This window comes from Misgurnus anguillicaudatus, unplaced genomic scaffold (genome assembly GCF_027580225.2).
Source record: "Misgurnus anguillicaudatus unplaced genomic scaffold, ASM2758022v2 HiC_scaffold_29, whole genome shotgun sequence".
In the NCBI taxonomy this organism is placed as follows: domain Eukaryota; kingdom Metazoa; phylum Chordata; class Actinopteri; order Cypriniformes; family Cobitidae; genus Misgurnus; species Misgurnus anguillicaudatus.
Window position 1 is genome coordinate 5,866,480 of NW_027395279.1, and position 27,133 is coordinate 5,893,612.

Genomic DNA, 27,133 nt, shown 5'->3' on the forward strand with positions numbered 1-27,133 from the left:
CAGCCCACGCCAACAACAGTAGTCAAATTATCCTGTAGTGTTAAACAAAGTAACGTAAACAAACGCACATAAAGTTTGCCGGAAGGTTACACGCTGCTAACGCACATACCTGGAGAAAACATGAATGAGGTCCCACAAGAGGGCGGTGACAAGGATGACGCATAGCCAGGTAACCAAATACATGCCTTTATATAATGATTCACCATCACGTGACCTAATGAGCAGATAACCTTCCTTACTCTGCTACACTATATATAATACATTATAATAAATATAGCAAAACAAACATGAATGTTACCTCTGTGTCTATAGATGAACACAGCGATCAGTAATCCAGCGATCATACTGAGCACAGATACAACAGAAATCAAGATCACTGATGACCTCCAAGAGTTAAACATTTTACCTGTAAAACAAAACTCTCTTTATCTAATATCATTGATTATATTCACTTGAATTATTAATGTTTTCATGTATTATTCTGCATCAAATCATCATATGACAAAATAAACACCATAACTAGAATGAGTGTGTGTGTACTGTACTTACTTTATGTAATAATCTGAGTTTCCATCATGTGACGTCTCGTTCTGACTCTACAGTGATATTTACTGTCTCTGTTATAAACAGTAATCATTTGTTTTACTCTGAATCCATCTGTCTCTCTCTGTTTGTCTGTAGTTTCAGATGTCAAAGTGACTCCTTCACTGTCCAGCCACACAAGTTCAGGTTCAGGGTACCAACCTTTAGATTCACACTGAAGATGAAGTCCACCAGAACCATCAAATCCATCTACAGTGATGAGTGGAGGACTTCCTACAGCTGCACACAACAACAATGAAAAAACATTAATTTAGTGATTATTGAATATTAGTGATTATTTTATAAACTTGTTTTTCTTTTGGCTTGTTGGGATTATGACAACATACAAGCACTAAAACCAATACTGAACATCACTTACAAGAAAAATAAAACTCGTTCAATATTAATTATCTGTTGTTAGCTCACCTTCAACTCTGAGATCAACAGTGATGTCATCATAGTTGGTTTTGGACTGAATTAAACATTTATAAAGTCCTTCATCAGAGATCTGAACTCTTGATAGTTTGAGTGATGTGTTTCCTTTCTGTAGTTCATCTTTAAACACTTCAGTTCTTCCTCTGTACGACTGAAGCTGATTTGTGTTTTTGTCTTCATGATCTTCATAGAGATGAACTACTGAGTCTTTGAGATCAAGTCTAAACCACTCGACTCTCATGTTTACAGCACTGATGTTGGGTTTGAGAGAACAGGGCAGAATCACATCTTCACTGGCTATAGCGAGTAGAGAAGCTGCAGGTCCAACAACAGCAAACTGATCTGTAAGAGACAGAAAACAGGTCTGAAATCTGCTGTCAGAGAGGTGTTGTGTGGTTTTATCATGTTAAAATTAAAGAAACCATTCATGCAAAATAATGAATAGTCATTGTTTGTAACAATGGGCTTGTAAACAGTTTTAACCACAAAAAGTTAATATTATAGTTATAATGTGTGAATATTTACCTGCTGTTGAATCTGTGATTCCAATAAAAATCATCAGAGTCACACAAATGAACTCCATCACTCCAAAACACAACTTATCAAAAACATGACGAAATAAAAACAAACACATTTTCAAAAACAAATACAAACAAATTTGTTCACAATCGTCTACAGCGGCTTAATAAATTCTGATCATGAGAGTTTGTGGGATCAAGCAGTAACTTGTTTAATTTAACTTTCACTTATGATCTCATACCTGAAGTGTGAAGCTCCTCCCATCATTCTGATAAACAGGAGTTATTTTTCTCTGTTTGTGTTGACTGAAATCTTTAAACTTTCATAAATTATAATGTTTAACATGAATTTGTGGTGTTTCAGGTGTGGGATGGTCATATTGGATGGAAGCATATGGGTAGCTAAATTCAATTTAGAATGTAATATGCAATATGACAATGCAATATGTAAAATGACAATGCATTTCTGTATTTAAGTTTACATTTTCCATGCATGTATGTGCAATCCTTGGTGCAAAATAGAAATGAAAATGTAATACTTTAATTTACATTTTCCATTTTCTACAGCCCTGTTTTAAATACATATTTTAATGCTTTAGAAGTTGCAAAATTAAAATGGAAATGTATTACCCGAACTGATATAATGTGATTTACATTGTCAAGCAAAAACTGTAGCGAAATTATCATTTAAATGTAAATTTCCCTAAATTCATTTACATTTACGGGTGGGAAACTTGGGATTGCATTTTCATTTACACAGCGTGCAATGGATGTAGCAAAATTAAATTGGAAATGTATTAGCTAGATTGATTAGATGTGCTTTACATAGTCAAGCAAAAACTGTAGCAAAATGATCGTTTAAATGAAATTTCCCCTAAATGCATTTACATTTACGGGTGGGAAACTTGGGATTGCATTTTCATTTACTTAGCGCGCAACGGATGTAGCAAAATTCAATTGAAAATGCATTCCGAGTTGACCACGCCCCCGCCCTGTGAATCTCTGCGTCAAGGCGGGGCCAACAACTCCCATTGCCTGGCCTCTCACGTGGAAAACATGGCGGCAGCAGGGCTGATTGAGACTGTTATATTCGCTGACCGAACCATAAACAGAGAAATATTAGTATTTATGGAGATTTTTACGTGTCTGTAGGTGACTACAGAACTACAGCGTTGTTTGATCCTCTCATCAAATTGTTTGCATTATCAGACGCTGACATCTGTTTGGTAGTTCACCTCCCACTGTCCTGTGGCTGCCTTTCGTGCCTTCGCATTCAAGTAGCGTAGTGGCAATCGGGATAGTCGGGACTTTTCACGGTGGACTGGCAGTGTTTTGAGGCTGTGAACGCCGGTCTGATAATAGTTATACACATTGCGAGTTAGCAACACAATCTGGCAGCCTGATGTGCGGCCGATTCCCGCTGGTCAAACTGTGCAGCCTTTCTGCTCAACACAGTATATAAAAGTGCTCAACCCGTTCGGCAGGTCCAATATGTCTAGGATTTACAAAAATACGGGGATCAGTGAGCGACCCCTCAACAAATGGCATAGCCTGTTGGCCTTTGATGTGTTTATTGCTGTATGTATGCGGTTAGATTTGTCAAGCAGCCGCTTTGTGCTTTCACACTCCGTTTGCAGTGCGCTGCAGCTGCTGACCGCTGCTTTTGACTATAAAAATATCGTGTGATTGACACTTCCTGCGGAAAAGCGCAAAAACAATATAACAAATCATCTTTTTTTTCACAAAACAATATACTTTAGATATTATTTGATAGACTGGTAAGTGTGGATTAATGATGTTTAAAATAGCCTGGTGGTCAGGAAATTAATGGATCAAATCAGCAGATTTGCAAAAGTTTATTTATCATAAATAAAAATTAGCAGTGTAACTTTGAAGTATACCACATTATATGTCCTACGTATATATGATTTCCACATTATAGACGAGAGTATTCAACGGCAATAAACGTCTCATATGGCAATAAATATTTTCACAACATTATTATTTCTAAAACGTTGAAAAAATTATTTTCAAAGGAACTGTATTCTTACAGTTATTCAGAGATGCACACATTATTCCGCATATGATTTGAATATTAGACTTAACATAACAGCATCATAAAATGAATAAACAGAGAAGGAAGCAGGATTGATGTAAATTGTATTATTATAAAACAGCAATATTACTGAAATAAACCCTTGAGGTAAATGCGCCAAACACGCTTAAAACCACACTAACAGGTCAAAATTAACAACAGTGGAAAAAACATTATTATCTCTCAACACTTTATATGACAAACAATATATCTAAAGGAAATATTCTTACAGTATTCAAAGACACACATCATTCCATTTATTACTTCCTGTTTATGAGCATGTTTGTCTCTGCCTTCGCTCTGTTAGGTGCGCATCCCTGTCTTCCAAACAGGTATCATTTTGTATAGTTCCTTATAAATAGCCATGATTTTATTATTGTGAAAATTGTTTTTTGGCAGATTGATTACCGTTTGTATTACTCTAGTTTTTTTTTTTTTTTTGACCACCGAGGGCCTACAGATGTTTCTTCCGCGAAAATTTCATCACAGTTCAAATAAACCCTGACTGTTACATGTATGTATTTATACATTGAAAACTTTGTTCAAATCTTTTTTAATTATTTTAAAATACAGAAAACGGCGTTAAAACCCCTCACGGAGTGAAAAAAGGTAGACAGACTGAACTTCGACATAAATACCTTCTTAGTTTTACATGTTTTGTGAAGAAGAACCATAATTATCTGTTCCGGTAAAATTCTGTTCTTTAACAATAATGCATGGATTTTCATTTAACAAGAATAACCATGGTTTTACTAGGTTTAACTATGGTTGTAGAAAATCTGTAGTAAACATGTTTTTTTTATTTTGCTTTAAGGTAAAACGGTTCATTTTGGTAAGGGTCATTAATTGTTTTACTGTTTGCTGTTAAACGACCATCTCCACCACAATTAAACGTAATTTTACTTCATATGTTTTGTTTGCTTCTCTAAAACGAATTTCATTTCATTTAATTTGTTTCTTAATTTTAATCTATGTATTGTTAATAACTTTTGTGGATATAAATAAATAAGAACATTAAAGTATTGAATAAGATAAGACGACGTCACTGGCCACAGGTCAGAATATAGCCTATACCCTTCACTACGCTTCTGCTATGAAAGTGTATAAGGTACAGAAAGCTAAATGTACGTTTGGTCTGATCGGGTCAATATGCTGATGTCCGGGTGTGCAAGACTAGTCGATCTGCAATAATTATTCGAAAAGAAAAATCTATTCGAATTTTTTTACGTGTCACTGCAGGTTTAAGGCATAATATTGAATGGTCATTTAATGCGTTATCACTTCATCTGTGTTATTTTATGTAAAGAAGTATACCTGAAAATTATTTTGTATTTATTTCTAATTGTTTTGGCCATTCGGTTCGCAGTATATTTCGAGATTTAACGCCGCTGGGTTTTCTGATTTCACTTTCTCGCGTGTAATTTAGTCGTGCTCCGCATCATGAGAAATTAGCCTCTTTTTACCGATAAAATAGAGCTTACAGACAGACAAGGAGAATGAAACGAAACTTAGAAAACAATTATATGCGGTGCTCTTATGAACCGGACTGCTGCAAACAGTAGAACAAGCAATGACTCCGTCTTAGATCCTCACGAACATTAATCATAGTTTTACAATAGTTAAAGCCAAAATCATGGTTACAACAAGATGGTTTCGAAAAACCAACCACCCAACAGCTTAAAAAACCTTAAACTAAGTATGTTGCTAACTCCGCTGTCGTGGCTGACTTTTTGGTTCCACTCAGCGAAACTCAAGATTTTCTCAGGCGGCGCGCGGTGTTGTTGAAAATAATGCTTCTGTTGGTTTGTTGATGGCGAAATTTCTGAGTTTTTATTGTTAACAGCACCGGAAGAACCTTAGGTACCTTCTCGTTTTCAGTCACCACCTTTCATGTTTAACTACTGGCCGTGCGAGCTCGCCAAAGTCGGTTGTTTGTAAAATCGTCGTTGTTTTTGCTGAAGTTGAGTAAAGACATTCTTGAAATTGTAAAGACATTTAGTTTAATTGCTAAACTACAAGTGAACGAATTTTCAATAAATTTGACCGACTACCACAGGTGGTTTTACCTCTACCAAAATCAGCTTGAATGGTAAAGAATGGGAAGCAGCCGTATAACCATGTAGTAGATGTCGGTATATATAGACTGAATAAAGAGTGTTATTTGGTGTAATTAGTGGTTTGTTTTATTATATATCTGACTTTTCACAAGTAGAATATGTAGAGGATATATCAAACAGCTTATTCTGAAAGATTCAGGTAAATATCTTAAAAATGTAAAAAGTAATAGCAAAAAACTTCATATTTTCATGATTCGGTCACACATTTTCTTGAATGTTAATGGAAAACATGGGACAAAATAAAGTGATGATTTTCGAGTTTCAAATGGCCAGTATTTTGTTATTTTTGAACCCATAAACATGATCTTGGTCTCATTTAAAATAAGGTGACCAGACGTCCCCGTTTTCCGGGGACAGTCCCGTTTTTTGGTGTTCTGTCCCCGACTGAAGCTGTCCCCGGAAACGTCCCTGTTTTACAGCATGTCCAAAACAACCAGCAAATACACTGAAAAACCCGCTCAACATAGCGTTTGAAGTACCACACCGGAGCAATCATGTAATGATTATTTTCACCAGCAGAGGAGGCCGCGAGCTACTTATTACTTGCGCACGCCACTGATTTAGCGATGAAGAATTTACAACGAGACACATGAGAAAACATCATTATCATCAATCAAGTTATCATAAGATATGAAAACAATTAAAGTTATGGGGGCTTAAGGTACTAACTACTCATGTTAAATTAAAATAATAAACCAATGAAGTGAACTGATCACAGTATGTTACGGAGCATTTGTTTTGTGTAGGCTAAATATGTTTACATTTTGCATTATTCCTTCTGTTCTTCACATTTACAATGTTATGAAATCAGCTGAAGTAGTACATTAGAAGTCATTTTAGATGAGGTATGTCTCTTGCGTAAAAAACGGGAGAAATTTAATTTTTAGGCTACAGAAATTGTTCAATTAATTGAATTAGAAACACTTCTCTTGTTTTCAGTACAAATACAAAAATTCTTAAGTCAAGATGCATTTTCTTGATGGGCAAAATGACCTAAGAATATAAGTCTAATTTTTAGACCAAAATATCAAATTTATGCTTAAAACAAGCAAAAAAAAAGAAAAATATGTTTTGCATGTTTTAAGCACAAATTCACTTAAATTAATTTTTTTTGTCTTAAAGCTAGATTTTTCTTAGGGGATTTTGCTTATCAAGAAAATGCATCTTGTTTAAAGATTTTTTAGATATTTGTACTGAAAATAAGACAAAAATACTATTAAGTAAGAAGAAAGTCATTTTTTGTGAACCCACAACAATAAAAAAGAAAACTTAAAAAAAACATTTTGTCCCCATTTTTTAATTCATAGATAACCACAAAATGAGATTTTAATGATATTTTCACCATTTAACTATAAAATGTCCCCGGTTTTCATTTTAAAAATCTGGTCACCTTAATTTAAAAGCTTTTTTCAAGCTCTTTCTGAACAACTAGTTTTAGCATTTAACCATTTTGAAAATTTTAGCAACATACCTACTGTAGTAAAACCATGGTTATTTTTGTTAGATGATAATCCATTATTGCATAATTGTTAAAGAGTAACTAAACCCTAAACCAACTTTTTTTAGTCAATGATCTGTAAGAATGATGCTTTATTAGTGCTGTTTATTGATTTTAGTAAGTTTTTTGACATTTGGATATAAAGTGTTTCAATACTATAATATATGGTGTAAAAACGTCTGAGTGCTGCCCTCTTCAGGTTGAACGGTGGCTACTGCAGTTGAATTTTCCTATTGGATGTTGGGTCCAAAAAGTAACTCATGACGTAAGCAGGTTCAAGCTCACCACGCCCTTGTTACGATCTCACCACACACTTGGTACGAGCTTAGTTCGTCCCCTCTATCTCCATTGGGATCTGCCCACTTTTCTAGCATTTTTCAAATATTGACAGTGGGCGGAGTCAGGCTCTTACCAGGGGTTTAGTTACGCTTTAAAGACTTTCACCGGAACAGATTAATGTTTATTCTTCTTCTACAAAAACATGTCAAACTAAAAAAAGAAGTAGTCTGTTAGCCTATATACCTTTAATCATTCGCTCCGTGTGAGGTTATAACATCATTATCTGTATTTTAAAATCATAAAAACTTAACAATGTTTTCAACGTAAAAATACATTCACATACATGTAACAGTCAGTGTTTATTTGAACTGTGATGAAATGTTCGCTGTAGAAACATCCGTAAAGTTAGGCTATTTGAATTCGAAGGCAGCCACAGTCCGAGGTGAACTAGCGTCTGATAATGCAGACAATTCGGTGAGAGGATCAAACAACGCTGTAGTTCTGTCACCAGACACGTAATAATCTCCATAAATACTAATATTTCTCTGTTTATGCTTCGGTCAGCGAATATAACACTCTCAATCAGCCCTGCTGCCGCCATGTTTTCCACGTGAGAGGCCAGGCAATGGGAGTTGTTGGCCCCGCCTTGACGCAGTGATTCACAGGGCGGGGGCGTGGTCAACTCGGAATGCATTTTCAATTGAATTTTGCTACATCCGTTGCGCGCTATGTAAATGAAAATGCAATCCCAAGTTTCCCACCCGTAAATGTAAATGCATTTAGGGAAAATTACATTTAAACGATCATTTTGCTACAGTTTTTGCTTGACCATGTAAAGCACATCTAATCAATCCAGCTAATACATTTCCAATTTAATTTTGCTACATCCATTGCACGCTGTGTAAATGAAAATGCAATCCCAAGTTTCCCACCCGTAAATGTAAATGCATTTAGGGAAATTTACATTTAAATGATAATTTTGCTACAGTTTTTGCTTGACAATGTGAAACACATTATATCAGTTCGGGTAATACATTTCCATTTTAATTTTGCATCTTTTAAAGCATTAAAATATGTATTTAAAACAGGGCTGTAGAAAATGGAAAATGTAAATTAAAGTATTACATTTTCATTTCTATTTTGCACCAAGGATTGCACATACATGCATGGAAAATGTAAACTTAAATACAGAAATGCATTGTCATTTTACATATTGCATTGTCATATTGCATATTACATTCTAAATTGAATTTAGCTACCCATATGCTTCCATATGACTGTAGGGTAATAAGGAATATAAATGTGTCCAAGACCAATTTTCTCATCCTCCGCAACAATTTTCAATTACTGGCTGAATCCGAAATCACATACTTACGGAGTATACTGAATTTCACTCAGTACCTACTGAACGAGCGCTAAGACAGTACGTACGTTTGCGTCATGTGACCTTTGACGTAGTAGACTTGTTCAAGTTCATGCGGAACCACAAGAACCGACAGGAGGAAGACATATCACAATACCACGAGAGCGACTCAAAATCAGACTTCACAGTACTTTGATGTCATCCGCATGTTGGTTCTTGCAGCGGTGGATGAACTCGAACAAACCTAATAACAGGCATGAAAACGTATGCGTTTGTATGAGGGACAGGTGCACTAACACCTGATTGCATCAGTAACTTGACAACTCTACTACAGTCTCTGTCAGTGTTACAGATATTATATTACACATTATTTTTAGTGGACGAAAATAAGTAAAATAAGCAGACTGTAATTTATTATGTATTATCAGATGACAGCTGTGCTTGGATAAAATCTAGATAATGCTGTCCATGTGATTATAAACATTTTAGTGAAGCAATGATGCTCTTTTATTTACTTAAAACAACAGGAAACATGAATTAAAAAAATGAAAGAATAAAACCATTACAATAAATGAAAACATATAGATGAGTGAATACCATACGAAACAAAACTTTATTCAAATGTATTTTTCTGACAAACTTATCACATATTAACTGTCATCTCAACACAGCTGTGATAATTCTACAGCTTTATTTTTTATGTATCAGCTGAGCACTTTGTGGTATCTTGGGTCTGTGCATGAAGTCAGGGTGCCGAGGAACAACCCTGTGTATCGAAATCACCTGATTGGCTGCTCTCCGGTCGATATGTCCATTGCTTTGCTTTCCCGTGGCATCATGGGAAAACTGGGTTAGAAGTGTCCATCCGATGCTTGCTTCAGAATCTGGGCGGACTCAGTAGGGCATCCGGGAATTTCTCGCCTACTCATTATATGAATACTGAGGATTATGACATACTACTCTGCTCACGTACTGTTGCCCCTACTATATAGTAGGTAAGTAGGCAGTTTCGGAAGATACTTAAAGCAACACTAAAGAGTTTTTGCTCTTTGCTCCCCCTTGTTACCACTGTCGTAAATAATTTAGCCTACTGCAGCAAAGCTGGGTCTGATTGGATTGTAGGTCTGCCGTAAAGCAAGTTTTTGTAGTTTTCACCCGAACTACAGGAACGCGACCCGACGGTTGGAAACTTCTTTAGTGCGGTTTTGGCCGATAAAGGGCTGCAAAGCCGATGTGAAAGTGCCGTTCACTCTGTTTCGAATGGATGAACGACTGAAACTTTTTTGGAAACGTTATTTTAAGGTAAAAAAAACCTCTTTGGTGTTGCTTTAAGTGCACGTGCCTCTGAATCTCACAAGAAATAGTCCAAAATCCCGGTAATTCTTGCCTACCCTTTTAAGTATACTGAGGTTTCAGACACACTACTCGTTTGCCTACTGCTTTTTGCCTACTATATGGTAGTATGCGGTTTCGGAAGCAGCCATTAAGTAGTATTTTGTTGTTTTTAACACAATTTAAGTTGTGAGTCTAACTCACTATTAAAATCAACTGCTTAACCCTCTGGGGTCTAAGGGGTTTTTAGGGCCCTGGAGAAGTTTTGACATGCACTGACATTTGTGCTTTTTTCAGTTGCTTAAAAACATAATAATGGCAAAAGTCTTATAACACAACCTTCAGCACAAACTTGGCTAATATTTTATATGATTAACATGTATGTAAATGTTTGTATTTTTGAGAGAAAAATGTTTATGCGTGGTTTTTGAAAAATAAAAAAAAATTAAGTGACTGTTATAAGTCCACAAAACCCATACTAAACATGTTTTCCCAAGACTTTTCAAAACAGGATCTAGTAGTCTAAAGTTTTTTCTTTAAAATGATGTGAAAATCATTCTGCTAACTCATTCACATAAAACAATATATTGATTTACAATTTCAAAGTCACTTTTTGGTTAGGAAGGCAATATGCAAGGAGGCTGGAAGCTCTTGAATAATCTGTGATTGACAGCTTAAGAACAATACACTTGCATAATGAGCTGCATAATGAGCCTTTAGGCAGGTATGTAAGAAGACGCCTTGTTACGTGTTTGTTTGTGAAAGCAACACAAAAGAAATGCCTTCCCATGCGTGATCCTGCGTTAAATAAACTTACTGTGCAGATTTAAGTTTTATATGTGTTTAGATGTGTCTTAATACAAAGTGCGTCAAATATGAGGCATTGTGTGTTTGTTTGTGTGTGCGTCTGACTGAAGCACAAAGAAAACATTAGATAACTTTAATTTGCAGACGAGAGTAAACAAGTAGATGTGATGTTTGCAATCGCAACTTTTATAAAAATACCACAAAGCGCGTCAAATATGAGGCATTGTGTGTTTGTGTGAAACACACACACTCGCGTCTGTCTGGAGATAACTTTAGGCGCGAGTAAACAAGTAAATGTGATGTTTGCAATCGCATCTTTTATAATGATACCACAAACCACGTCAAATATGAGGCATTGTGTATTTGTGTGTGCGTTTGGACATCGATCACGTCTCACTGTTTGATGAAGCACACACACTAGCGTCTGGAGATAACTTTACAGTTGCGAGTTAACAAGTAGATGTCATGTTTCCAACACTCGGATTAAAACTCAACACAGCAATGAATGGCTGCAGAGACGGAGTCTCCATTGATGTGGGGTTGACTAATGAATATGGATGATCTCTGCTGTTCTCTTCAATGGAGCGGTTTTCGATTTCACTTACGTCATTTAAAAGGAGACATTCCAAGCATTATGTAGACATGTATCTTTTGTTTCTATGACAAGTATTTGTTAAGTTACAGTTAATTTTTCTGACGTGTTTCTGAAAAGACTTCACTGAGGGAGAGAGAACAAAACACGCATCATGTTTATTTTCTCAATTTTGCGAAAAGCACAACATTCTGTTTTTATTGGGAGTGGACAGAAAAAAACTAGACACTTTAACGTTTTAAATGATGTATAAATCATATCTGTATGTCCAAAATCAGCAGAGTTATCTAAGTCTCTTTGCGGAGTGATTGAAAAAATAAAAGTTTGCGGCGCCGCAGTCGACCCCAGATTGTTAAATCTATTTAGCCATGAACCCTTTGCACCCTTTTTGATGAATTAGCTTTTCTTTCATTATCCTTGTATACTTGAGGTTTAGTTGAAACTGTTACTGTTACAAACCCTGCTATGTAAAAACATTTTATTAAATCCTAGCTGTCACTAGTTGTTGACATGTTTTAAAATGTTGCTACATTTTAGGTAACAAGTCAGTGTTTATGGATAAAATAAGGTTGAATTTAAACACCCAACTCAGAAAAAAAAAACATTAAGTTTACTTATGCAAAAACACTGCAATACAAAATTTAGGCAACAATTTAAAAGTCAAATTAAAATAAGACATCTTTTTATACCAGATTTTCTTTACATTGGGGTAATTTGCCCACTCTCGATCAGTGAGTCCCCCACTGCTGTATAGTAATTTACATATGAAAGCTTCACTCAGGCCAAGGTGATAGGAGGCATGGGGATGTCAACCCCCAAGCCTATTCCACATCAGTTTTTGGCAGTTCCTGACAATTATTTGTGCTGCCTGCACATTCCCTCGAACAGTCGTTAACCTGAAACTTCTATGGCAATTTACAGTACTGTTAGCTGTAAATCTCACTTTTTTTGTTTACAGCAGCACCAACAACAACAACAACAACATACAGTGATCACAATGAACACAGATCCAACAGAAATCAGGATGACTGATGACCTCCAAGAGTTATACATTTTACCTGTAAAACAAAACGGATGTGTTTAGAACCTGTACTGACTGTTCGGGACAAAATTAACTGTTAGATTAGAAATATTTATTTAACACCATTTCAGCATCTATGGTTATATCATTAGCCTGGCTCCGCCCTCCTACGTGCTTCCGCTTAATTTTCATTTCGCTTCAGTACTATGTCTGGGACTGCTGTGTAAAGTTTAATTTTCTCCTGCAAAAATCTGCAGGTCCAATCAGCAAACAGAGGGGGGGTGGCTAAGAACGATGACGTTGAGGTTGTGCGTCAGTTTGAGTTGTAGTTCAGTAATGGCAGCGGAGAAAGACGTGAGAAAAGCTATTCTTTCCGTTGTTGAAAAACTGACGAATATACAGAGTTAAAGCCGGGGGCAAGAACAATGTTTGCTAAGTTTTGTTGGTCTGATCATTCGGACTTGTTTCCGGCCGGTTTCGACGCATGATATATGTCACGACCACACGTTAGCGATTGGCTATGGCAGATCCTGAGTGACTCTGGCAGATCCAATCGTTTTAAACTTCAACAGAGGACCCTCCTTAACGGAAGTAACGCTTTGCAATGGAGCGTGGCCAGACTCTCTGTGCAAATTAAATGAATGTACGAGAGTCTGGTTGGACCAGGCTATATATTCATGGCAAGAAACAGTTAATCTACAAGTTGATCTTCTCAAGTTAGGGAAAAGGTCTCCTGTTAACATAACCTGCATCTCTTTGGACTCTGGGAGGTAAACTTAAATACAGTGCAGATTCACTAAAGCAAAAATGTACAACAGAACTATAGTTGTCAAATATTCTTGATGTCAGGGATGCTTAAATATGATCATCATCATCTTCAAAAACAACCCCCCATCTTTAAAGGTGACCAAGAATGGATTGAAATAATATGTTACATTGTCCTTTGATATCTAAATATAAGGTATGTGGCTTTTTTTAAGTGAAACAATTATCCAGAGACGGTTTTACATGTCCATTTACAACGCTACGATTTGCCCTCAGAATGAAATGGTCTGTTATAACCTTATTTGAAAGGGTCATGAACAGGGCCTGAAGTTAACTTTTTTGACCACCAGCCAGAGACTTTTTACCAGCCAGTTTTTTTTTTTTTGCCTGAATAGTGAAAGATAACACTGTCTTTATTGTATGAATTAAATATAAAAAAAATTCAGAGCTACAAACGTGAATTTCTCTTTGTCTTAGGTTGTTTGATTAACATTAATGACTTAACAGACTTAAGTAGGTTAATTGAGGTTACTGTCTCTTTAAGACCAGCACAGACTGGTTTTTGACTCTCTATACATACACTTAAGACATAAAGAAATGTTTTATTAGGAAATGAATACTGTTGAGATCATTTTGTTTATATGTGCCCTGTCAAGAGCAGAAAGATTTTATGTACGCATGCTTTTAGGAACGCGTCTCTCCGATGTGCCCTATTGAGTGCCCTTAAACCAGTGCGTGCACACAAAGACGGAGGGGGCACAAACTGCGCACATAAATGCAGCACATACGTTGTTTTTCATTACTATATTCGCAAAATGTATGTTAATGTACTACAGTATAAGGCACAGTAGCGCAACTCTCTCTAAAGTTTACACATCAAGAGTTCTGATCCATCACAGCACTACACATCTGTGCAACTGTGATTGTACTGTAGCCTATGTCAGCATTACATTCTCATCCCATCTCACCAACAGTTTAATACTTACTCGCACATCCAAACGTAGTCAGAGAAGTGCCTCATCTTCTTTCCAATGGCATGAACGTTGCGAAACAGCAGTCGCAGTCTCAATGAATCACTCAATTTGCATCGGTGATATGCGCAGGTTGATAAGAAATGAGCGAGTGCCGGTTACAAGTCATCCAAAAATATTTTAATGATATTCAGGCCGCGGTCAGTCGGTCGAGTTTAAAAACTACTTTGAACAATTGCGGGCGGGTTAGTTGAAAATGTCAGTCGGGACTCGGGAGTGGGTTGTTTCTACAATGACCCGCGCATCACTGATTCGCATTGGCTACCCGCCAATGTGGCCTGGTAGACTGACAGTGTTACCCGCCAATTGCAAAATCCACCCACATTTGGCGCGTGGTCGGGTGTTACTTTCATGCCCTGGTCATGAATAATAATAATGAGCTGCGTTCTGATCGGCTGTTTCCCAACCATAGCTACGTCACCACCAGGACTTAATTGCAAGATGTTTACATGACTGCAGCTAACATCTTCACTCCTGTTTACATGCAGTTTTAATTTCTTATTTTTGACACATAGCCCAATACAGAGCACAAATGATGAACACATATACTGTCCACTATTTTAATTTACTTACATTAAATGACAAACACGTTCTTATGAATGTATTTCATTATTCTGTGCCGTGATGAAGACAGAAATATTATGACAGTGCCTGTACTGACTTTATACGCTGCTGTTGCGTTATTTGAGCTGTTTCTGGATGAAGGCAAACTGCTGTCAGTGAGTCGTGTTCACAGAGTTCAGGGAAAACTTCCTATTGTTAAGTTTAAAATGAGTTTGCGCTTAAGGTGAGTGACACAAACACATGCGCACTTCAGTTAGTATTTAGTGGAATTACTGTATATGAAAACACAGGCAGGAATGAATATAAACATCCTTGTAAATAGGTCATCATACAATCTAACTTGTGCCATTTAGTTTAGTTTGGTAGTTAACGATGGCTAAGGTTAACTTTACTACAGACGCATCTTGCGTTCGATCTCGACAACAGTAAATTATCGTTAATGTTGTTTGCTCACTAAGCAACTTTAAATTTAAACTGAAATCAACAGTAATAAAATCACTACTTACAGATGTGGCCTTTAAAAACGCGCGTTTTCTCCCGCGGCATTCGCCAATTCGTCTCGCAGAGTCCCGCAGCATTCTGCAAGTGCTTTCGGGGGGGCTACTTTTCCCTTTCCCTTAATGTGTTTCGCTTCAAAGAATATCCACCAGGTGGCGCATAAAAACATTGTCATTGCCGTTGTTTCCAGAAGTTAATAAGGGCATTGGTGAATATTTTACATTGAAAACAGCAAAGTGATATGTCAACGCCTTCTTGCCAGCATAACAGCGCATACAAATATTAAGATGACTGTACGTGCAATGCGCATTTATAGTAAGTGCAACAGATAATTTAGTGTGAGCCTAATAAACGCGACTCGTGATATAGGGTTGCTATTTACAATGAATATCTTAATTATTTGTGTTGTCGAATTTTGACACCGTTTCATTGTTTGTTCATAATATTTATAATTGTCAGTTTTTCAAAAAGTATCAATATTTTAAAGAGATTAATGTGGTATAAAAAAGACATGTTTTAAAGTTTAAAACGTTGTAAAAAATATAGTAGTATTCTTATATTTTAAGAATAACAATATGATACATTTATACTCCGCTAAAATGCTTTACATATGGAAAGAGGAATTCTTCTCAGAACAGATATTTTTATGTTATTATTAAGACGTAGGCTACATCTAATAAAATAGCGAACAGAGAAACTGTGCCTTTTGCGGACGAAAAACACCTCCGAAATATTGAGTTTATGAATATTTACACTTAAAATATGTACTTTGTGAAATGTGTGTGTAATAATTTTATAACATGTGGCTGTAGAGACAAGCACGCTGCGTCGCCTTTCAGATATCTTACACGTTCGCATTCAACACTTTTCAAAACGTATTTATATTAAATCTAATGAATAATTATAAATTATGACATGAGAAAATTAGAAGTGTGCAAAAGAGCACAGTTCAGATATTGTTAATTAAAGCGGTTTTATACACCTTTCTGCCTTGTTTAAATTAACAAGAATTTTATTTGCCACTGTCAACACGTTTTGTGATTGATTTAATGATTTATTACAGAAACTTCTATGAAGCAAAGCTATTGTACTAAGCATCTATATATATATAAATAAATAAATAAATATATATATATATATATATATATATATATATATATATATATATATATATATATATATATATATATATATATATATATATATATATATATATATATATGTTATAAATGTTGTAAAAAAATATATTAGTATTCTTATATATTAAGAATAACAATATGATACATTTACATTGCGCTAAAATGCGTTACATATGGAAAGAGGAATTATTCTCAACCACCACCAATAAAGTTTAAACATTATTTTTTAGAAAAACGCCTCGGAAGTGTTGAGTTTATGAATATTTACACTTACAATATACTTGGTGAAATGTGTGTTTAAAATAATAAATTTCATAACATGTGTATAAAGACAAACACGCCACGTTGCATGATTTTATAAATACCGAGGTCCATATAAGTATTTTCTAGGGCATGCACCCCAGGAAAAAAACTTCTTATTTCCCTGCTCTACATATATGAATTTTAATAAATCAGAAAACCAAAGAATCAAATACCTATAGATTTCAAACCATATTAGTATGCAGAAAACTTTTGTTGGTCATTAGGAATACATTGTAATAATTATTTTACCATCCTGGGCACACTGCTGCACACTTTCTCTTCTTTTGTTATTTAATTAACTTTAATGACTTTAACAGGTAGGCCTTACTAAATGCAATAAAATGTTCAAGCCAAAATATGAACATTTAAACTCCGTGCACGCGCACTACGGGTGGATGAAGCGTTGTACCGCGCACGTGATGCATCGTTTTCAAGTTCAAGCTTAGCAGCACAACACAGTGAATCTAATCATTATACAGTAAAAAAACATATCTTCAAGAATTAAAGGGTGGCGTTGAATTTTGTTAATAAACACGCTGAATAACGGAAAGTGAATTACTGGAGGGAGTAAGAGCAGCGCATTAAATCTGGACACCCATATGTGCTCAACTGCAGTAATGTTTCTTGTCCTGTCACCTTGACAGTCACTGCGGTTTCACATTTCTCGTCATTAAACTGCTGTATATAATAGTCAGCGTTTGATTACTTAGGCTACATCTTTCTTGCACTACCACTAACTGCGCATCTGACCTGTGTTGCACCTCTGTCTGACTGGTTTGATTTTATTGGTCATCTCGGTTTCATTTTGACTTTATCTTAAAACTTAATAGACCCTTTAACTGTTTGTACACAACGATGACATGGCACCGTATGCGTGCGCATTTGGGCAACGGAGCTATGGCAAGAATCAGCAGCAACTGACCCATTTCACAAAAAATTCACACGGCCGCGCCGCTCCATTAGCATGCTACACTTGCTACTTTAGCGGGTTGAAATGCATATACATATTAGGCTATATATTTGGTGTGTTTGACTTTCTGCCGAACTGCGCGATCCAATCGGCATATGAAATTACTATAGCGGCGCGAAAGTGACTGGGGAGCAGACTGGTGTAGCGCTACAAAAACCCACAGCCGAGTGACAGCAAAGTACCGCGAGAGCGATTCCAGTTATCACGTGGAGAAATCCGCTTTGAATCGCTCTCGCGGTACTTTGACATCACCAAGAGGTCTGCTTAGAGCAAACTTGTGACTTGCATAACAATGACTTTGTCCCACCTCTGCTAAGACGTCACATGCCGATCGGTCTGCGCGGTGCAGGAAGAAGCCACACGAGCGCTGAGCGTTGAGTCAAATTATAAGACGAGCGTAAGAAAATGATCGAGGTCTGGTCAGGGAATTAACCCAACACAAAGTGAAAATGATAGCAATGACTCTAAGATCTATGGACATGCACATCAGTGTTTTATTTGTGTGGAGAAAAGGACAATTTGAAATAGTGTCCAACACAATACTCTACCATTATACTCAAATAAGTAGGGCCTACATGCACTGCTCCCAAACGTGATGTGTTTTGGTGTTGCTTGTAATCTGGAACTTGGTGTATTTCAAATGTGTTTGTTAAGTGTCTCCACATGAAAACGGAATGCCCTCCCCCCGCACAGTCCTGCAATGAGAACCAGAAAAACCGGTTTCTAACCATTTTATTTACATGTGAATAGTGAGAGAGCACCCCCTCAGGAGCTGTAGGACGGTTTTTTATAAGCGTAAACCAGGACTAAGCCTTAGTTTAAATAGAATATAAAATTAGTTTTAACAAACATGCCTTACTAAAAACATTATTTGTCGGCATTTTGAGGCAAAACAAAGGGCATGGCCGTCCGGACCTCGGTAATTTTCTGACGCTTGTCTTATTTGACTCAATGCTCAGCGCTCGTTTGACGATCTTGCGGCGCCACGCAGACCGATCGGACGGCATGTGACATCTTAGCACCGCGAGACAGTAGGCCTACAGCATGCTTTTGAATAGATCTCACGGTAGTGTGATGTCACAGACCAACGGGTTTGCGCTGCGCCCCATTAGGTAAAATAAAGTGAAAATTATTCCTAGATGACCAATAAAATCATACCAGGCAGACAGCAAAGGAGGACGGATACCTGAGTTAGTGGAAGTACCAGAAAGATAGGTTAAATTGGGCCGGAGCACAGCTCCGCCTCCTCGGGTCCACAACACACCTTGCCGGAGCTCCGGTCCGTCTCCTTCAGCAACAGGGTTTGGTAAAATATAAAGTGTATAAAGTGTGCAGTATACAAAAAATGCCAACAAATTATTTCTAAAAGTAGCAATATTTTAAAGAGATAAATGTGGTATAAAGAAAGACATGAGAAAAGTAGAGGTATGCAAAAGAGCACAGTTCAGATATTGTTAATTCAAGCGGTTTTATACACCTTTCAGCTTTGTTTGAATTGACAAGCATTTTATTCGGCACTGTCAAAACATTTTATGATTGATTTACTGATTTATTACAGAAACTTGTTGTCAGAAGCAAAGCTATTGTACTAAGCATCTTTATATGTATGTTTTAAATTTAAAAGTGTTGTAAAAATATATGAGTATTCTCTTATATTAAGAATAACAATATGATACATTTATATTGCGCTAAAATTATTTTGCCATATAAATTATTCTCAACCACCACCAATAAAGTTTTAACATTATTCTTTAGGAAAACAACGGCGTTTAAACCCGTGGAGCGAACAAGAAAACATATGTTTATATGCTCATTCGGCATATCATATGATATTTTTTATTTAGTTTTACAGTTTTAAAAGTGGCAAAAAAAGTTCTTAAAATCTAACTGGTCTCTGTAAATATAACTGCAGATGACAGCAGATTAGATTCAGTTCACCTACTAAGAAATAGGAGAAGCGATGATTTGTGATTGATTGGGGCTAATAGAATGACGGTCTGCCACACTCAAAATACACCAAACCAAATGAGCACTTTATATTACACTAAAGCAACACACAATGTGCAAGTCATGACCATGGCCGGGTTTCCCAAAAGCATCGTAAGGCTAAGTAGATCGTAAAAACGATCGTACGAATCATCTTAGAATTACGGGCTGTTTCCCAAAAGCTTCGTAACGTAAGTTGCACTTGAAAATCATCGTAGATCTACGAATGCTCTGGAGTAATCGTTCATTCATAAGTGCTTTTGGGAAACCGGGCCCAGGCCTTGACGCTTTGTGTGTTCGACTTTAAATGGTGGGGCGCTGACTGGTCGGCGTTTGACATCAGAGTACCGCGAGAGCAAAGGTAAAGTCGGACCATTTGTAACATTTCGACTTGCTCTCGCGGTACTTTGATGTCTTCGGTGCCGAACTGTCTGCGCAGCGCCACAAAGAAACGCCCTTTGACTCTTTACAGCAGAGTACCAGCAACATGAGAAGTGGTGGCACGCAAAAGGAAGTGAAGGTACGCAGTACGCTAAAATATAAAGTGTCTGTACTGCGAGCACTGGTCTAGTTATTTACATCGTGTGTTGCTCTTTCACCATTGTGCACCCGCGCACTCGCTCTGTAGTTTGTAGCCCGCGCTCCGGCTTCTGTAGCCGTTTCTTAATACAAAGTACAGGAGAGTGGAGCAAAATAAGCCTTTATCTAGGCAACCATACAGATTTGTAGCCGTGTGACCACAAATACAGGTAGCAACCATAATTTATATTTGGCTATGTTAAGGGGAAGGACAAATTAAAGAGTTATGATTAAAGTGATTTTTTTTACAAAAAAATCCTATCCTATCAAAGTAAAATTTATACATACCAGGTGGTTATGTCAAAGTAGATTTATTCAGGTCTAAATATACCATAAATATTGGTGATAGGCGAATGATTTAGCTAAAGATTAGCCTGAATTACTAAGCTAGGCAGTTTTCCCAAAATGGTGGCTGTGGGGCAAAGTGAACCACCATGAGGCACTGTCTGAAACCACTGAATATGTTTCATTAAAAAAATATCTGTGTAGTTTCGCACAACTGATTTGTTCATTTTTAAACATTTTAGAAAACATATCATGCCAAGACATTACAATATTACTACATTTTTATTTTATGCATTTGGCGTTTTGGTCCATACTGAAAAACAAACTTACCACTAAGAAACGTCCATTGACAATCTCCAAACAATAAGTTGTTCCTCAAAATCTGTATTTTCATCTGATACAGACTCAAACATGAGTGGATGACATCAGAGTACCGCGAGAGCGATTGAAACCAACCTCCTCCGCCTTATTTCTCGCGGTACTCTGATGTCATCTGCTTGTCTGCTCTTGCGGCGCTGCGTAAAGTTGACCACACCTAAAAACCGTACTGCTAAACTCGACAGGAATTCTCTGTGTATACCAGCATACGGAGCCCTTCTGGTCACCCCCTGGAAAAAAGAAAACAATCCGTGATCACGGTTTTGTAATTCGTCCCCTCAGTTTATAAACCGTACTCACGGATTATTAAACTGTTCCCTCAGTTTTACAAACCGTGCGCTCGGATTAATAAACCGTACGCACGAGTTAACAATCCGTGCTCTTAGATTTGTAAACCGTACCCTCAGTTTTTGCAATCCGTACCCACGAATTTATAAACCGTGCGCACGCTTTTGCAATCTGTTCTCACAGTTTTGCTAACTGGATTTGTAGCCCCTCCCTCATTTTAGAAATCGCTATTCATTCTTATTCATTCTTTCCAAGTTTGCTATTAATGTTTGATATTTTCGGAAATTAATAAAGTTTAAACCGTGTTAAGCTGTTTTATACGTTCCTAACTGGAAACGTGCTTTAATATTTACGAAATATTTTAATCGGATGCTACAGTAAACAGATATCTTTGTGTAAAATTAACATGTTATTTAGATTTATTCATCAAATAAAATAAGTATTTAACTAACAAATGATTTCTACATATCCTATATATTTTAATCAATATACTTAGGCTTGCTATATATTTTCGTTTTTAATTGCTCATTTCAAATTCATCTTTTATGTATTTAACATCAGCTTATTAGGTAAGATTAAAAGATTATTAAGAGCTGCACAATTATATACATATAAGTTTTATATACATATAATTCTTAATTATTGTAAATCAATATTATTATATCTGATTATCAATATATTTGAGAATTTCACACTTAAATATTTACACGTTTTAAAACTTATAATAATAATTGCTCATTTAAAATTAATATTTTATGTTTAACATCAACATAACATCGACAATCAAACATTTTTACATTGTAGCCTATTATTTGAGTAAATATAGGCAAACAAAGTAGAACACGTGTTAATTTAAAAATCAACAAAGCAAACGGGTTTTATTCAGCAGCAGATGAAATTGTGTCTTTTGCAGACAATAAACATCTCCGAATCTCCTCAAAAATCCTGGTAAGTGTGGAGTATGAGTAATTACATTTACAATATAGGTGCAGGATTCTGCTGATCCACCTGTCTGGAATTAAGAAGTGATTCTGCAACCTCTCAGAGTTTATTCAGCTCATTGTATTTGTAACATGTACTGTTTGGCATTTTTGGAGTTTCATGATGACTGTAGAGTTATGTCATGTGTAAATAAATGTTCAATAAAATAATTGTGTACAATTGCTTTGTTCATCGTTCATAAAGGATGGTATGAAATAAATTCACTTTACATTAAGTAAATTCAACTCATTTTTTATTGAAATAAAATTCATAAAAAACAGCTACATCTACTTAACATTTGCAATTACTTATTTTTACTCAATTTTATTTTTAATAGGAAATCAATTTAATTATTGTTAATACCAGATTTAAAGCTTTCAAATTTACTCAGTATTTGTAAGTATAAAATGTTTTACCAAAAATTGAATAAATCATAGTAAATGTTTTACAGAGTGTGGCTCATATACCCGCTCATTGTGCATTAAAAATATGACCAGAAATTGATTCTTTTACACACATTTCAAAGAGCACAGCTATTTTAACACGTTGATGACCTAAATAAATACGTACAATACAAATAGTCACGATTATTCTAGCAGTATTTGCACAGAAAGCTGTTACCCAGTTAATATAACAGTATAACTTCAAGTATTCAGATAAAAAAACTTTACGCAAGGACAAAGACAATATTTAATTAAAAGTACAAATTTTAAGTTTAAATATTAATAAACTCCAAACTTATCTGGATTTTTTAAAGAGTTTCTCTCATGTTTGTCATCCCAGAAGTTTCCTTTGATGATTATTTTCTCATTGATCCTTAAATTAACATGTGATCTACTTAATTTCTAACTACTTTTTTGCTTACATTAGCTCAGATAATAAACATAATGTAAAAATGTTTCACCAAAAAATTAAGTAAATCATAATAAAAGTTTGGCATGAAGTTGATGTTAAATTAAATGCAAATAATATTGATTTACAATAATTAAGAATTATAGGTATATAAAACTTATATGTTTATAATTGTGCAGCTCTTAATAATCTTTTAATCTTACCTAATAAGTTGATGTTAAATACATAAAATATGAATTTGAAATGAGCAATTAAAAACGAAAATATATAGCAAGCCTAAGTATATTGATTAAAATATATAGGATATGTAGAAATCATTTGTTAGTTAAATATTTATTTTATTTGATGAATAAATCTAAATAACATATGTTAATTTTACACAAAGATATCTGTTTACTGTAGCATCCGATTAAAATATTTCGTAAATATTAAAGCACGTTTCCAGTTAGGAACGTATAAAACAGCTTAACACGGTTTAAACTTTATTAATTTCCGAAAATATCAAACATTAATAGGAAACTTGGAAAGAATGAATAAGAATGAATAGCGATTTCTAAAATGAGGGAGGGGCTACAAATCCAGTTAGCAAAACTGTGAGAACAGATTGCAAAAGCGTGCGCACGGTTTATAAATTCGTGGGTACGGATTGCAAAAACTGAGGGTACGGTTTACAAATCTAAGAGCACGGATTGTTAACTCGTGCGTACGGTTTATTAATCCGAGCGCACGGTTTGTAAAACTGAGGGAACAGTTTAATAATCCGTGAGTACGGTTTATAAACTGAGGGGACGAATTACAAAACCGTGATCACGGATTGTTTTCTTTTTTCCAGGGGGTGACCAGAAGGGCGCCGTACTAGCACCTCCTTTATTAATTGTATAGCAGGAAAACTTATTTTTTACTTCTCAGCGTGAAAAATAGCTTGGTTTGGCGTGTGAACTGACATATGTCAAATTAAGTTACCCGATATCCACTTAATTTTAGTTATAGAAATTCATTTAAAATAACTTACAGCGTAGTAGGCCTAGATTTGCGTTTAAACAAAGCAACTGCAAGGTTTTCTTTTGATTCGCTCGCTGAGAGGAGATTAGAATTGGGGGTTGGCAAAGAATTGGCAGACCTGGGGGTGGGTGGTTTTTAATTTCTTGACTTTCTGTGTCAGTGGTAGCTGCTACTAGACGCATTACATTTTGGAATGAACTTCCTTCATGTCGTTTTATTTATACACTGTAAAAAATATTTTCTGAATTTGTAAGTAAAGTTAGCATTAAATATGTATTACAATTTTAAATGATTTTTTGCTTTTATTATAATTATAACTTAAATAACTGTAAAATATTATGTGTAATTTTTAATGTGTAATATTAAAAATAATATTACATATTTTTTTATCAAAAAGACAAATAACTTGATTCTCATTAATAATAGGCATGGAAAACAAACTTCTAATTTTCAAACCCTCATACAGCTTGTACCTATCTGCGTTGAACTTGAGAGCGCTTTAAGCGTTTATTGTGTCTTTCCAGCCCAGTCTCACGAAATTTCGTTATATAGTCACGTATTTTTTTGATTCTTTTTTCGTGCTATTATCACGAAATTTCGTGTTTTTTCGTAGTCGTATAACGAATTCCTGTTTTCGTGTGATTATTACGTATTGGTTACTCGACTGTTTTGTCCTATTTTCTTACCATTGTCGCTTCGGTTTAGGGTTAGATTTACATAAAATGACATCCCTAACCAAACCCAACTCTAACCCTAACGCCAGGCGACATATAAAAAAATAAATCAGGAAAAATAGTGTAGATCAATATATTAAGTGACATTCTAATGCAAGCACCAAATCTAACCCTAAACCGAAGCGACAATGGTTTAAAAATAGGAAAAAACAGTCGAGTAACCAATACGTGATAATCACACGAAAACAGGAATTCGTTATACGACTACGAAAAAACACGAAATTTCGTGATAATAGCACGAAAAAAGAATCAAAAAAATACGTGACTATATCACGAAACTTTGTGAGACTGGGTAGGTCTTTCAGCACATTACATATATGACCCATTCTGTCTAAATGAGTGGGATGTTTTCAAATACCCTATTAATTAAACATCTAATACGTTTTCTGAGAGTGAAATGATTAATACTAAGATGCATGTCATGTCTGACATCTTGGTTTCGGTTTAAAAACATGCAGGAATTTGAAAATAAAATCCGGAACTTGCTTGATGTTTAAAAAGTTATTAAGAGAGATAAAGTTCGGGACTGATTTATGTTAAAAAGTTATTAAGATCAACAAGACTCGTACTGACTGACAGATCCGAAACCAACGCACAGACACGCAAGTACCTGCAGACAGAATAGTAAAAAAATCTGTTTTGGCAAGAATTTACGAAAGCATATTAAGCATTACAAAAAACTTGTTAAGCTCATTATTAAATATGTCCATAGCCTACAGCGTTTGCGCGAACAGAACGAATTGTTTAAAAAAAAACTCTCTCATTAATCTTCATCTAAATTAATAAATAATCAGATATTCGTTTATAATTTTAAATAACAGTATTCTCTATTATTTAAAGTCAGTTTTAGTTCAAAACAAGCAAAATTATTTTAAACAAGGTAATTAGAAAGTTGTAATTCAAATGTTTCAGCTGTTATTTACTAACTTTTTTATGTTAATTGCAATTCATGTCATAATAATCTTCAGTATACATTTTGCTTTTAAAATGTTACATTTTCATATTTTTATCTATTTACTTGTTTATTTTATATTCACCTAGATTGACAATGAAGCTGGCTTTAACTTGAAGTAATTTAAAGATCATCTGTGACCGAAGTCACGGAGTTATTAACGAATATTTTATTATCAGAGTGCAGCATTTTATCAAGGTTTTCTGGTCTTGTGTAATTAAATAAAACAAAAAAACTAAAATGGTAATTTTTTACAGTTGGATTAAAAGAAGCTTGATATTAGGAGCGTTTTAAAACTAATTCCAAAACATCTCGAGTTTCTAAATAAGGGACGCGCAGAAAATGTCATTCATTCATGTAATTTTATAGATTACACTCATTCACTTAACACACATATTATGCGTGCTTTAAGGGCTTTATAATTTAGCTGTAAACACTTGATTATGTCTGGCCGAATATTTTTTCTGCTATGATATATAACGGATGAATTCGTTATTCGTTTTAAAGCCATTATCCGTGCCCTTGCGAATAACGTATTCGGCTTCGGGCACATCCCTAATATATATATTTATTTATTTATGTTTGACGAATGCTTATCAGTACATACTTTTTGGTTTCTTCAACTTTAAAGATGAATATTCTCCTTTAGAGATGGGCAATTTTTTGCAATCACGAAAAAACAAAGAACGGCACACTGCTACTATAGCTCTCAATATTTATTATTTAAAAGACAACGTTTCGACCAAAACGTTGTCTTTTAAATAATAAATATTGAGAGCTATAGTAGCAGTGTGCCGTTCTTTGTTTTTTCGTGATTTAGTGTTTTTGTGATCGAGCACCTGCCTCATAATATTTTTGGATGTGCACACTTCTTATTCAATTTTTTGCAATAGCACATTATATTCAAAATTTTGAGCTCATAAAAAAAGATTTTTCGCTTATTTAAATGACATGTTTATGTTTTTATGCACGTTTAGATTTGGTGCAATTTCCCAAAGGCTTATAATTAGGAAATACACACAACACGCTAAACTTATATTTTCTTATATTTCTACTTATATTCCTACTGTTCAGTAATGCAGAAAAGCGCAACACAACCATGTTAAGCTATTAAAACGTTCAGATGCAATGAACTAAATGTAAAATTAGATAAATTAGTTAATGATATTGCGTAAATGCGCTCGGTC

The 27,133-nt window shown here is 35.3% G+C and overlaps 1 protein-coding gene across 3 annotated transcripts in view; it reads right to left on the reverse strand.

Annotated features, from left to right (window-relative positions):
• The window catches only part of LOC141362822 (butyrophilin subfamily 1 member A1-like), a 128,855-nt gene that overhangs the window by 69,285 nt on the left and 32,437 nt on the right, over positions 1 to 27,133 (reverse strand). For all 3 annotated transcript variants that reach the window (XM_073865074.1, XM_073865075.1, XM_073865073.1), the window contains exon 5: positions 299 to 406. In XM_073865074.1, the coding sequence (XP_073721175.1) occupies positions 299 to 406 (108 nt within the window). The remainder of the gene's footprint in view (positions 1 to 298; positions 407 to 27,133) is intronic.